Raw genomic sequence first — 14,452 nt, forward strand, 5'->3', positions numbered from 1 at the left:
AACAACTACAGCAATAACAAAAAAAAACCCGTCTCCTTTTTTCCGATTTAATCCAAAGAAATTTGGACACATTTCTAGGCTGGCCGATGTGACAACAAGGAAAGGTCAAACGGCGAGGAGATATCTGCTACAGGCCCACCGCAATCACCCATGACGTCAAGGGTGTCAGGTTCGGGTCACGGGGTGTCATCTAGGATTGTTTTGTCTCCTGCTCCTGTTGGCAGGCGAGAACTTGGGAAGGAAGCTTGCCCATTTCAGCGAAAGGTCGCTTCCGCTGCGGTTAGAAGGAATCCTTAGCCTTGTCTTCGAGCGTGGATCGAGCAACCGGATGCTGTCCAGCAACTTATTTTTATTGACACTAGTATAGTACTGATAAACTGGACTATCCTTTCTCTACGCGTAATAATGTTATTAATTTGCGCATTTTTTCTATGGCGTTGACCAAAAATACGTTTATGGAAACCAACAGTAACTGGTGAAAAAACAATTGAAATGTTTGGCAACTATAGAGAGGTTTGAATAACTGTCAAAGTAACTTCAAACGCGTCTTGAGGCCACTATTCGAGTAGATTTGCGTTTATATGACGAGCCTTTTTTGTAGATGACTATTTTTTTCTTTTATTTAGCAAGGCTTAGAACGGCTAGTCTTGTACAAAGAGCTAACGTGGTAGATAGGTTTACTTTCTTTGAGGTCTCCTGCTTGCAACAAATAACACCTCTGAGCTGGGAGAAAGTTATACGAGTGGTAGAAAGAAAAATGATAGAAGAAAACGTAGAATGATATTAATCGTTTTTTATAGCCTTTTCAATCATATCAATGTTTTAATACGTCACTACTATTTCTGTCAAGATCTTGTTGCGAAAACGTCACCAGCACAGATTTAGGGTTTGGGATTTTCCGTTATCGATAGACTGGGCTCCTCTAGCGTTTTATGACATATGATATTGGATTAGAATGTCAAAGAAGATGACCCTTGCGTATTTCGGAAATCCCTGCTTGATTTTCTCGTTGGTTAAATACCATGTGTGTTTGGAAATGTTAGTGGGCATGCTATCTTACATTACATGAACACAAGAACAAGAGCCACCAGCATTCAGAAGTATTGCGGATGATAGGAGTTAGTATCTCCTCGACACAGAAGTAAGGTGAGGGGGCGAATTTATCAGAATTATTTGTAAGAGAGTACAATTTGCAGGAAAGATGGCTACAGTGATGAAGTTTCTGTCACAAAGGGACAAGACTAGATCTTACAATGACCAAAAATACAATATCTGGGCAAGATTGTTATCAAGATCCATGGACTACAAAAATTGTTGTCTTTGTCCGGATATGAGCTAAATCAAATTCTTTTACCCAGAGTGATCAATTCATTCCTCTGGGTTTTTTTTTCTTAATGTAGATGTTTTTACGCCCCCAACGACATACTTTAGAACATTTAGGAGGCGGCTTCGAACCAGTCTGTCGATGCCAACCCAGATTTGAAGGTGTACAACATCCCAGCAGAAAGACCGATGTGCTTGATAAACATTCTCTCTATTCGGGAATCGAACAGAGTGTCTCTTGCGTGCGACGGAAAAGGGTTTAGCAGCTACACAAAAGACGAGGTCTGAAATCCGTACGGCGATATACTTCGCTACCAAAGAATTACAAAGTCTTATCCGCTCAGAACCTAGCTTTCAGAAATTCGATGTGAAAAAAAAATAAAATTCCTACGTGTCAAGCTTTTGGAATTCTTTCAATATTATCTTGATAACGACTCTAACTATTCTTACCATTTTGATAGAGCAGATAACACATTTTTTCTGACCTCGTGGTTTTCGTAAATCAAAAAGGCCAAAAATGTCAGATAGAACTTTGCAATTCTAAGGTAGCGACGTCCAACCACACTAGTATCGTACCGCTGTGTTTGGATTAAGGAGGGGTGGGGGGGAGGGGGGGCTACACCCCCAAAATCAAAATTCGGCTCAAAATCATGGAATTTGAGTTGTAGGCATTTTTAGCTTCCTCAGCCTCTCCTAAAACTATTTTATGGCATAAGAACCCCCAAAAACCGTATTTTTTCCCGTACCAGGCATGTTTGTAACCGCCATTTCCTCATAAAGTCAGTATTTTATTTTTCTTTATCGGCCGTTTTCTCAAAATGCGACTTTCCTCTATACATTTTTGAATAACTCCACCATTTTTCATCCAATCTTCATGAAATTTTCACAGAATAAAAAGAAGAGGTAATACTAAAAATTTGTCTGTTGAATTTTTGATATATGGAATAGATTTTTGTTGGTGGTGTCTGGAGTGTGGATTTTCACGGATTTTTCGCAAACTTGAATGCTACCTCAGGAAAAAATTCATTAAAAATTTTCTAATTCGATTAAGGAAAAAACAACAGAAATTCTTTTAGATCTAATGTTTGTAAACACGCATGCCAAAAAACAATCAATTTCCATGAGCGATAAGTGCGGTATTCATTACGTAAGACATAAATAAAATCCAATATGGCGGCGTATCCATGGAAACAAAACTTTTTTCTCAAATTTGATTGCAGATTTTAAGACTCCTTACTATGCTTGTTATATGTGTGAAATTTGGTAAAATTCGGTCCAGTAATAAGCGAGATAGCCTCCAGGTGTAGCCCCCCCCCTTAATGATACCAAAGAGGCATTTCACATAGCAAGCTGTTTTTGATTAATTCCTATTATATAGATATGTGAGGTAGCGTGGTGGAATCAGGCTCTCGTCAATTTTTGTGCATGTAGAGTTATTTGCATCATCTTAAAGCTTGTTCATTTTTCTTCATCTAGGTGAAAAAAACATCCGTTTGTCTTGAATACAAGTCGAGATATTTACGAATGAAGGGGGTGAAGCTCACCTGTTTTCAGAGGTCAGATTAGTGAGAAAATGGCCGCCAAAGATTAGTTATTTCCTTAGCTTAAGAGTCCGTGGTAACTGAAAATTTACATATTTATGCCTTTAATCAACGCTTTTCAGAAAATTCCATACAGAAACGAGTCCTTTAATGGGCATGAAAGGTGTTGAGCTAAAAAAACAAAAATTTGATACAAATTTACAAACTTGCGGGAAAATGCCAGTTTCTTCATTTTGGTTATTTTGATGAGAGCCTGATTCCACCACGCTGCTTCACATATACATAAATACATTCAAATGGAACCTGCCTACTATGCCTGTAATCCTTTGCACGTTTTACACACCTCCTTATAATTGTTAGAAGTATTGTTCTTCACCAAGGTGTTTCTTTCTAGACGCATATCTGAGAAGTTACCCGGTGAGAATCGGAATTTTAAAATATTTATATATTTTTTTCGGGGTTGGTGGTGGGGTGTTCGTGGTGAACAGGTATTTACTTATAGACTGACCAGCCTTGTGCATTCTCGCATTTACTGTTTACCAATTCATGAGAAAGGAATGCAATATTAACTTGTTTTGTTCGCTGTTTCCTTTTGTTCTCACTGAGTAGGCTGTGCGAGAGCTGAAATAGCTCTTTTGTTGTTGTTCTTTACCACTGGAGTCCCCGAAAATAAATGACATTCAAATTTCCGAAATGTGAGAGCCGACTCAATCAATTTGCTGCCAGAATGCGACTTCAGGGGGCTATGCTAAAGCTCTATTGTATCCGTTGGCTTTGTTTAATATTTATGGCTTTATGTACAAGTGTACTTCCTGTTCAAAGCTGGGAAGGCGCTTGCCATAATGTTATAAAACTCCATACCGTGCTGACGTTTCTTTCTGTGGTGGACAGGTTTATTACACAAAAGAGTTCTCTCCCCTTCCCCATCCTATCTTATATCTCACCCCTCCCACCCCCAACTCTCTCCCTCCCCCTTCTCTCTCTCTGTCTTTCTCTCTCTTTCTTCCTCTCTTTCTCTCTCTCAATCTCCCTCCCTCCCTCCCTCTCTCCCCCCCACTCTCTCTCTCTCTCTCTCTCTCTCTCTCTCTCTCTCTCTCTCTCTCTCCTATCTTTTATTCTCGTCCCTTCTCTCTCTTTCTCTTTCTCTCTATCTCTACCTCTACCTCTTTGTTTGCACCCCCCTCTCTCTCTATTTTTGTCTGTATGTCTGTCTGTCTGTCTGTCTGTCTGTGTGTCTGTCTGTCTGTCTGTCTGTCTGTCTGTCTGTCTGTCTGTCTGTCTGTCTGTCTGTCTGTCTGTCTGTCTGTCTGTCTCTGTCTCTATCTCAGTTTCTGTCTGTCTGTCTGTCTGTCTGTCTGTCTGTCTGTCTGTCTGTCTGTCTGTCTGTCTGTCTGTCTGTCTGTCTGTCTGTCTCTCTCTCTCTCTCTCTCTCTCTCTCTCTCTCTCTCTCTCTCTCTCTCTCTCCCTCTCTCTCTCTCTCTTGTTTTCACTTCATGCAGTGCTTTGGAGACTGAAATGAGCTCGGTATAGAAATTAATGTGTCCATTTCCTACTGACAATTTACCCTTTTGAGCACACAAAGCAATATTATGACCAGGATATTGCCTATTCACTGATTGTAGCTTCTGCTCCTATATACCGTCTTTATTTTGATAGTCGGTACGGCATGGGTTTAATGCACCTTTTAACACTATACAGAAAGATAATGAGAGCGGACCTCCCAATTTAACTTCATCTCATTCAAACGGTAATGATCCCTTGGTGGTCCAACATGGATAAGAATAGGTTTCGGCCGCTACCCGGGTAAAATTCAAAATTAATTCCTACCAAACTGAAAAAGTTTAATACGTCTTCCACACTCATATGACCGTATGCAGTTGCGAGCGCTGTAAAACACTTTTGCCAAAACAACCCCCCCCCCCCCCCCCGCCAAGTCCCCATTCAACCAGTATTCAAGAATGCCCCATAGAGGATGCAAATAATGTCAGTGGGATACACGTTAAGCGGATGCCTCTCTGAAACTGATCTGGAAACATGCTTTCGTTCTTTGTTTTATCCTTGTCATCATCATCAATAACAGCAGCTGATTCGTAAGCCTTGCTCTGTCTGTACAGCAAGGCCAGTTGTGATTATTATCACCTTTGGTTCAGTGTGACCTGGGTGGAACAAACTGAATAAGTGAGCTGTCTAACGCTCCCCCTTCCCCCAAAAAGTAGAGAAGAACGAAAGAAATAGATAAATAAATGATTAAATAAAATAAAACAAGTAAACCAATTTATTAAGTAATCAATCAATCAATTAAAAATAATGATAAATATTAAGAGATTAAAATAAAAACACTGTCTTTTTTCTAGCTCTTTACTCTTAATTGTTCTCTTGCACCCAAAATATAGGAAAAAAATGTACTACTGAATATGGCCTGAAAGAAAGTAACCCTATAGTAACCCCCCGGGGCGGTGCTACTGACTGAAGTGTCTTTAGGCCATTCCCAAAAGGAGGTAGGTACATTAACATCTCGAGTTCTTATGCACAGCAGAATTGTAATTGTAAATGGGCTGATTCATCAATGTCATGCTCATAACTGTGCCTGAACTGCAACGAGGAACTGCAGCCTTTTCTTTCCTAATCCTTACTATTGTCATTTTTCTCTACTTCTTTTGTATGTTTGTCACACTTTTGTGACCCGCTATTTCCGGGGTGCCTTGATAGTCGAAGCAGAGGTGAGCAAAGTAAATCTGATTCCCTGTAAGGACTTCATTGTTGACATCCACCCCTTGACGTTCATATGACCTTAGATAGATAGATAGATAGATAGATAGATAGATAGATAGATAGATAGATAGATAGACATGCGTTTAGCAGGTAACTTAGTCTAACTGTCCAAACAATGACATGTGTTGGAGAGACAAAACAATGTCCTGATAGTTCATTGTCTCAAAGACACACCGACAGTAATGACTAGATCTATTTCCTGTTTGTTTTGTAAATCTCTTTTATGTTATTCTTTACCTTTCAGTGTATTTAGAAAATAATATAAATAGGCAACGAATATAATGAAGAAGCGTGAACTCTTGTCTCAAAAAAATAAACCTGTCTGTCCATCACTGAGGCCTTAATTTGTTATTGTTTTCACCAATGTTGAGCTTTTCATCTACATGAGTTTGAGTAACTACTAAAACCAGCTCCGCCATAGTGTTTTTGACAGACACGCAGTGCTAAAATCATGCAACAGCGAGCTAAAGTATTCAAAGTTTAGAAATAAATAAATGTCCCCAGAGGACACATGGGGTAGCACTGTTTATCCTTTCCTTGTCCCTCTGTCTCGATCTCTCTGACGGTCTCTGTCTACCATCTGTCTCTGTCTGTCTTCTTGTCTTCCTTTGTGTCTGCTTGTCCATTTGTCTATTTGTCTGTCAGTCTGCCTTTCGCCCCCCTCCACGGGGTCTGTTTTCTTTTTACTTTGAGTGTGTAGTCCAGCTGTGAGATGATTAGAATAGGAATTCTGTTCGCATTATGATTAGTATGTTTAATTATTTTTTTTAATGGGTCTATTAATTGTTTGTACTCCTAATGAGAAAAACAGTCACCTTCAAAAGATTTATAACTATTTTCAGAACGATTGATCCTATTTATGTTGTCCTGATTTTTATTTCCACCCCCTCCCTCCCCCCTTTCTGTTTCTTCCTCCCACTGTCACCCACGCTCCGCCCCCGACAGGTATATCACGTCACGTCAAGCCATCACTAAGGAAGCGTTCCCACCAGGTGTCTTTGCAACCCCCTGTTGCGAGTGGATGAATTCTGTGCCACAAGACACAAGCTCCGCGCTGAAACATCTGTATGGCCAGAAGGAGTCTAACTGCACTGTTAGTTGAGCTTGATTATTCTGTGAACAAATATGACTGCTATGTTCTTTGAGCTCCATACGTTATTCTCGATTGAAATTATTGTATTTGTCGAAAGGCAAACGGACAAGTCTACATTTGTGAAAATGTTTACAAGAGTGATGCCTTTTTTATGCTAAAATATTACTTTTGGGGATCAGACTAACTGACAACGATTGATGGTGACATGAACAGAAGTTTGAAATGGCAGGCAGAAAATCTACGACTGTGATTCCGAACCTTGGAAGCAAACCATTCGTACCTTCAAAATATGTGGATGATAAAATTATAACTGATGCCTTCTTTGTGAGCAGATTCTGCCTGTTTTTAAAATCAGTCTGTAGTGTTAATTCTTAGTTTTCTCTTCTAAGCCAACAACGTGGTGACACTTTCCAATTTAGGAATTCAATAAAATCCAACCATAGCTTTGTGGTGGCGCTTTTTATACTCTATTGATTCATTCTTGTGGAAGCAATCTAATGCATTCTCTGAGCGGTATACCTACTTACAACTAACCGCTATAGTTGTTTTCACCTGGGAAAGAGGATTGCTGCTTACAAATGCTATAGTTGTCACCTTGATTGCAAGTCAGCCTTATAGTTTCTATCTGGCCCATGCCAGGGTAGCTAACACCAAATGGCTGACACCACGGCGGAACATCATCTCCTGTACCCGGGCAAAGACCATCGCAGTTTCTTCGAGATATGGGTCTCTGCTGTGCCGATGGTGGCAATCAGCCTGACAACCATCGTGGCAAATGGCGCCATATTGACTATGTTTCTGAGCAGACGCGGCTTGCGACGATGTAAAAATGTGTACCTAGCTAGTTTAGCGCTAGCCGACTTCTTAGTTGGCCTCACGATGCCTTACAAGATGACACGAGACTTGCACCGATCATGGGACAGTGGTCTGGGCTGTAGGCTTTACCAAACGCTGCGACAATCTCTTATGTACGTGTCTTTTCTCAGCATCTTCCTCATAACGGTGGACAAATGGCGGGCTATCCACTACCCAGTGTCCTATCGGAACAAGCAGACCAAACGCATAGCAGTCGCAGCAGTTGTGATGGTGTGGGTCATCAGCTTCTTCATCTTCAGCGTACCACAGATATGGTGGGAGGATTTTATACTCTCCAGGGCCTCCGACTTGAGCCAAACTCGTATGGTTGCTGTGGAAAATGGTGTAAATGCCCGGCCCGAGAAAATAGGCATCAGTAACCTTAACCGTAACAGTAGCACTAGTGGCAGCAGTAGTAGCAGTAGTAGCAGCAGCGGTAACAGCAATAGTGGGAAAGCTCAAAACCTTTCTTTAAATGTGCGGTATAGAATTAACAGCGGTCACGAGCGTAATCGTTACGGGATATGTCCCGAAGGTTATCACTTGGGATTTAACATCTCCGTGTTTTCCACTACTCTCTTCTACGTCATTCCAATTCTAACCATGCTGATTCTAGACACGAGTCTGTATCTTAAAATTAAGTGGCGAAAGAGTGTAGAAGTGCAAAGGTCTACGAGCGTGACGGACACTTACTTCATGACTCTGAAGAAGCCCGCGCTCGAGCTTGAAAGCTGCGTTAATTCTGGAGGCGACGATGACGCAGCGAAAGAGTCTCTTCTCAAGAACTCGGACAATAAACCCATAAACAAACACTTAGCCATTGGCGGCGCTCGAGGAGAGAGGCGACACAGTTCTCTCCCCGCTATTTCCCCCATCATCAAAGGTCGGACGTCCAGCGGTCGGCGAGTATCCATGCCCGAAGGAAACACTGGCGGCGGGTGTCGATACGTAGGACGGAAGTGGTCAGGGTGTTCCACAGCTTTCGGCAATAACCAGAACCAGAATCCTAACCCGATGGCGAACCTGGCGCCGCGCATCCACAACGAGGATATGGTCCACGATATCCTGGTCAAACAAGATCGTAAAGCCGCCCGCTGTCTGTGCTTGATGCTGCTCACCTTAGTCGTGTGCTGGTTACCCCACGCCGTGGTCAGTTCGGTCAACGCTCGCTGCTGGTGTCTGCACGGCGGACCTATAATAGCCACTGGCTGGATCTTCATGCTTGACCATACGGTCAACCCGTTTCTCTACGGCCTTATGAACGCGCAGTTCAAAAATGTGCTGAAGCAATGGCTGCTCATTGAGCGGGTTCATGCCTTCAAGATGAGGGACACGCTGATCTTGAAGAACCTGCAGAAGAAAGTGGTGTGTGAGGAAAATAATAAAGACAAAAGTCCGGTGCCTCAGACAAAGAGCGGTCATGATATCATAGAGGTGGTGGCGACCACAGACTCTGACCACACACCCTTGTAGCGTGGAGCGGGGACCAGCACTACATTCGAGGTAAGTTCTCTATGTATGCGTTGTTTTTAGTTGTAAGTCTCCTAGTCTCCTAGTAGTATCTATCTATCTATCTATCTATCTATCTATCTATCTATCTATCTATCTATCTATCTACCTATCTATCTATCTATCTATCTATCAATCTATCTATCTATCAATCTATCTATCTATCTATCTATCTATCTATCTATCTATCTATCTACCTATCTATCTATCTATCTATCTATCAATCTATCTATCTATCTATCTATCTATCTATCTATCTATCTATCTATCTATCTATCAGTAGAACATCATCTTTGGGTCACAAATTAATAAGGAAACCCATCAAATTACATGTTTGGTAGGTACAATGTTAGCATCTTGCTAAGAAAATGGTGCGTATGGTTCTGTTTCGAATTTGGAATAAAGCGGGTTTGGGTTTCTTTGGGGGTTTATTTCAGGAAGCTTTCAGTGATATCTACTAACCTGGCTTGTCAATTTCCCTGGTTTTTGTCTCCTACATAATCTCACAGTTTTGAAATGGACACCGCACGTTTGCCTTACCAAAACATACATAGAAAATGTCCACATAATGTAGAAATGTATTATTTTGGGGGGAAAGTCAGGGCAATGCCCTTCAATAGCAACAGTACTTGTGGAATGTCCCTATCAGGATTAATGGGACTTTTTCACCTGACCCGATTCTTTTGTATTCCATGAAAGTAAAACCTTTAAAAGAACATAATTTGTGGATATTGTCACGTTTCTGTTTAGTGTTTTCGAACCATTTCTAAACTGTTAAGGGTAGTAGGAAATTGAACAGTTTCACACGACTGCTTTTCTATGCAAAGCAAACTTAACGGCAAACTCAAAATGCAATGATTATAACAACAACGAATGTTTTTGCCGGTTTCAGAACGAGCAAAGGCTTTAATAATTATTACTATAACACGGGCTTTTATTACTATTAAGCTTGGAATCATACAATTTTATCTGAGACTTTCGGTCGTAAACCAAACTTTGTATCTACTTTATAACAATGGTGAGATTATTTGGAGTCCTTTTACAAAATATATAAGGAATAAAATTTGAAAAAGGTTGACATGTTGTGAAACTCAACATTTTTAACGACAATTTCTCAAAAGTAGGCACTGAGCAGAGAAAACTTTGTGATTCTAAGGTAGTGAACAAAGTCTAGAGCGTACAAAGTGAAATCGGCGGGACGCAGAAATCTTTTCATTATAAGTACAAATTTTGCTATGCGCGTGTTTGAAAGCTAGGAATAATAGTGCATGTAAGAAAAACTGTGGCCTGAAAATATGCTCGCTGTGTGCACGTTCGTGATGTGCATGCTAGACTATTATTAATTTTATCATCATCATCATCATCATCATCATCATCATCATCATCATCATCATCATCATCATCATCATCATCATCATCATCATCATCATCATCATCATCATCATCATCATCATCATCATCATCATCATCATCATCATCATCATCATTATTATTATTAATATTATTATTATTATTATTATTATTATTATTATTATTATTATTATTATTATTATTATCAATATTATTATTACTACGAGAGTTATGTTGAAGTTACGTAAACCTGCGGAGTAATATATGAATAAATAACGTTAACTTCAACTCCTTATTTCTCATGTCAAATTTACTCTTCTATACCCCTTTTCGTATTTTATTCCAAACCAGTGTCGTTTAAACTATCGTTGCTTCTTCCTAGCATTGGCAAAGTCAAAGGCTTATGGGTCACGATATATAGACTACCTTGCTAGGTCGTACAACGATACATACGTCTGGCACTAACTTGAACAGACAAAAGCGAGGCACATGAGGTACCATTGAATAGTTGAAAGAGGACGCTCACCTATATTTAACAGGAAACTATTAGAGTGACTAGATCAAATAAACCAGAAACAAACTTACAAAATAAGTCATTCCAAGTTTTTGAAAATTGTCTTTCGAATAACAATATTATTGTTCTTTTTCTTTTGTCTTTTTTGTGTACGGAAGGCGTCGATTAAATTAAGTAAACGAACTCCACTTTTTATTGATCCCTGTTGAAAAGTCTATGTGCTATACAATTTAAAATTTGCCAAAGCAGGCAAGTGCTAGAGTTTATTATTAGCTGTGTCGTAAAGGTGGCACAGATAGCGTAGACCGATGTCATTCTCAGTGTGATTCGCCTCGAATCATAGATCCAATGTATTGCTTAGCAAAGTGACTAACATGATCAGAGTGCTAGTTCAAGTAAAAGGTTCACAGCGCTTGCAACACACAAAAATAGACGGATAAGCCCGGAAGATTAAATTGTGTTACAAGAGAATAACATACATAAGGCAAGAAGGAGAGATAGGGACGATAGATGTTAGATAGGAAAGAAGAAGCAAACCAAACCTACCACCCAAATAATAACAACCCCGAGGATAAAGTTTAAATGAGGCATAATACAACACATACTATTTTTGTAAACCGCCACGGCTAATTCACCACATTTCACACGCTAAGACATTGTTACTCCCCATGAAATACTTATTTTTAGATAATGACGCAGTGCCAACTCCTGCGACTTCCCCTTTTGCTCACTCGGTATAATGCTAGACTAATGTGTCGGAAAATCTTGTTTGACTTCCAAAGTCCAGCCCGTTTGGAGGGTTCCAGATTCCCATTTCATTTCTGAGATGAACGGTCCAGCCTCTAAGATAACTGTATGTTGCTGAGAGACGCGTTAAACAACCACGCTATGACTATCGTTCATGCTGACCGATGACTATCCTGTGTTTATGCGAAGCATTTTTGTCGTTTCCGAATAGCTGCTATATTCTGAGGATTTGCATTGTTTCACGACCTCAAGCAGTTGCCTTTTGTGCAGACGCTATGTCGAATAGGCACTCATTAACAATGCATTATGGCTTGAGCATTTCATCATTCAAGCCCTCTGTATAAAGGAGATGAATGTTCACAAGCGTCGTGTGATGCTAGGGGGAATTGGTGAATAGTGAGGAAACCATAATATGGAGACTTGGAAAAAGTCCAGAAAACTTTCGTTTGTACTTTAAAAAAATAGGACAGCGTTTCGACCGTTCGGGTTTCATCTGGAGCGTTACTAGAAAATATCAATTCCAAAGTATCAAGAGCGTTCACTTAAAGTTAATGATGGTTCACAATGGTCAGCAAAGGAAAAACATACCGCGAAGAAAATAATAAAGTACTTTAAAAAAAGAAAAAGAAACAGTACTACAATCACGGCTCCTCTAAGTTCGACAATTCAGTTCAAGAAACCTGAATGCCACATTTTTCTAAAATCGTTGCCGTAGATTTTTCTATGTCACACTTATTCCGATATAAATATCGGGGTGGAAATAACGTATTTACCTTCCGATCCTCACATCGAAAAGTTATTTGACGGAGAAAGATCTGCGGCCACGGAAAAGCAAAGTAAGTCGATTTTAGAAAAATGTGGCGTACGAGTTTCTTGAACGGAACCGTCGAGTTGTTGATTTCAAGTTGTCATTTGTAGGGTGGCAGTAGAACAACTTCTACATTTGAAAAGAAACCGATCAGAATAAGGTCACGATCATGAAATCGTCTCAGCTTCAACTCATAGAAGAAATTCTATACACGGTATCACCACATAAGCATTCACTGAGAGAGGCATGAGCCCTTTACTGTCTTGACGTCTTCGTTACGGATCTTTAAGGCACTAGCAGGTACATGCGTTACGTTCAATTTCTTCATCTTGACAATGCGGTGGATAAAGTGCTAGACTACACCGAGGCCACACAGTTAAGTGACAACGGAAATGAGTAGAAATACTTTTTATGCACTGCCATTTGCACTGTCGTACCAGGCGCTTTGCCATAAGTACCACTCAACAGGACTATTTAGTGGCACGCAATATTGCCTGAGTATAACCATAAAGCAAAAGAAGCATCAATGAGATGTGACATATAATGCTGTTTTACGTTCTTTATACTGATTAATGCTATACAATATGTGTGGGAGGGTAAATGTGTCACTTGAACTTCTGGTCACGCAAGTTAATTTTAACAGCAACAATGTGGCAGGTGTGCAGATGTATGTCATCTCGGAGATGGAAATGTAAAGCAAACCTACAGCTGTTGCTGTTTTTAGATCCAACTATTATGTCATACGTTTGTCAGATCACCATACTACGACCTTTGTCAAACAAAAAGACTCACGCTCCACAGGGACACCGGAAAGAGCAATAGAATTAAATTCTGGGGGAAGGGGGGGGGGTGTGGAAGTGGAATACACAGAGAAATTATCCCTAAATGACGAATAAACCAACGTGGTCAATGAGTAAGAATAAAATCAAGTGAAATCCCCCTCCCCCTCCTCCACCCCCAAGTCTCGTGATTAAGACGCATGCATAAGTCATGAAGACATGTATGCATAAAAAGTGGCAACTTTCTTTGCTACTAGACAGATTTCTATAAACGTGTAAACTTATTCCACTTCGAAAGTCCACAACATGATGAATGTCATTTCGTTGTGTGACAAGCTTAGGGCTGGAGAGGAAAACGAAAACAAAAAAGCTTAATTAAGACTTATACAGCAAAACGAAATATAGGCTATAGTGTTTTCCCCCCATCTATGTGAGAATGAGCTATTCAGCAAATCAATACGATACAAATGACCTCGTTCAGAAGCTGAAAAGACTGAGAACTGACTTGTAACAGTGACTTCTCAATATAATGTTTGTGTTTATTCTGTTTCAATATCAGTCAATTTCCTTTCCCCTGCTTCTTCATTAAAAATAACTCAACCTGTTACCGCTGTTTTAAAAGTGCGATACGATTTTCTACAGTCAATGTGGGTATAATATGGCATAGTATGGTATTGTGTAGACTGACATGATTTGGTATGGTTTGGTATGGTATGGTATGGTATGGTTTGGTATGGAATGGTATGGTGTTGTAGGGTATTGTACGGTAATCGAGCATTATATCAAATTAATGTGTTTCTTAGTTATATTACACCGGCTCTCTTTTTTATTTTACGCTTTTCCTTTTATTATGTACTTTCTTACTCCCCTCTCCAAATCTCTGAAAGAATCTGGTATACGAGCATTCAGAGACCTGCTGTTTACCAGCATACCATACCCCCTCCGCCTCAGCCCCTCGTCTCTCTCTCTCTCTCTCTCTCTCTCTCTCTCTCTCTCTCTCTCTCTCTTTCTCTCTCTCTCTCTCTCTCTCAGTTCTCCTCCTCGTTCTCTCTCAGTCTCAGCCCATCTTTATCCCTCTCCATATTTTTCCTCTTTTGCTCTCCTTCCCTTGACCTCTCTCACTAACTTCCTCTCTCCCTCATCCCCCCCCCCCCCCCCCCG

At 40.3% G+C, this 14,452-nt stretch overlaps 1 protein-coding gene across 1 annotated transcript in view; it reads left to right on the forward strand.

Annotated features, from left to right (window-relative positions):
- Positions 1-6,585: 6,585 nt before the first annotated feature.
- The window catches only part of LOC101858241, a 28,918-nt gene continuing 21,051 nt past the window's right edge, over positions 6,586-14,452 (forward strand). Inside the window, exon 1 of the mRNA XM_005113136.3 lies at positions 6,586-9,087. Coding sequence (XP_005113193.1) covers positions 7,384-9,057 — 1,674 coding nt within the window. The 5' untranslated portion in view covers positions 6,586-7,383 and the 3' untranslated portion in view covers positions 9,058-9,087. The remainder of the gene's footprint in view (positions 9,088-14,452) is intronic.

The sequence above is a fragment of the Aplysia californica genome, unplaced genomic scaffold (assembly GCF_000002075.1).
Source record: "Aplysia californica isolate F4 #8 unplaced genomic scaffold, AplCal3.0 scaffold01648, whole genome shotgun sequence".
NCBI lineage: Eukaryota > Metazoa > Mollusca > Gastropoda > Aplysiida > Aplysiidae > Aplysia > Aplysia californica.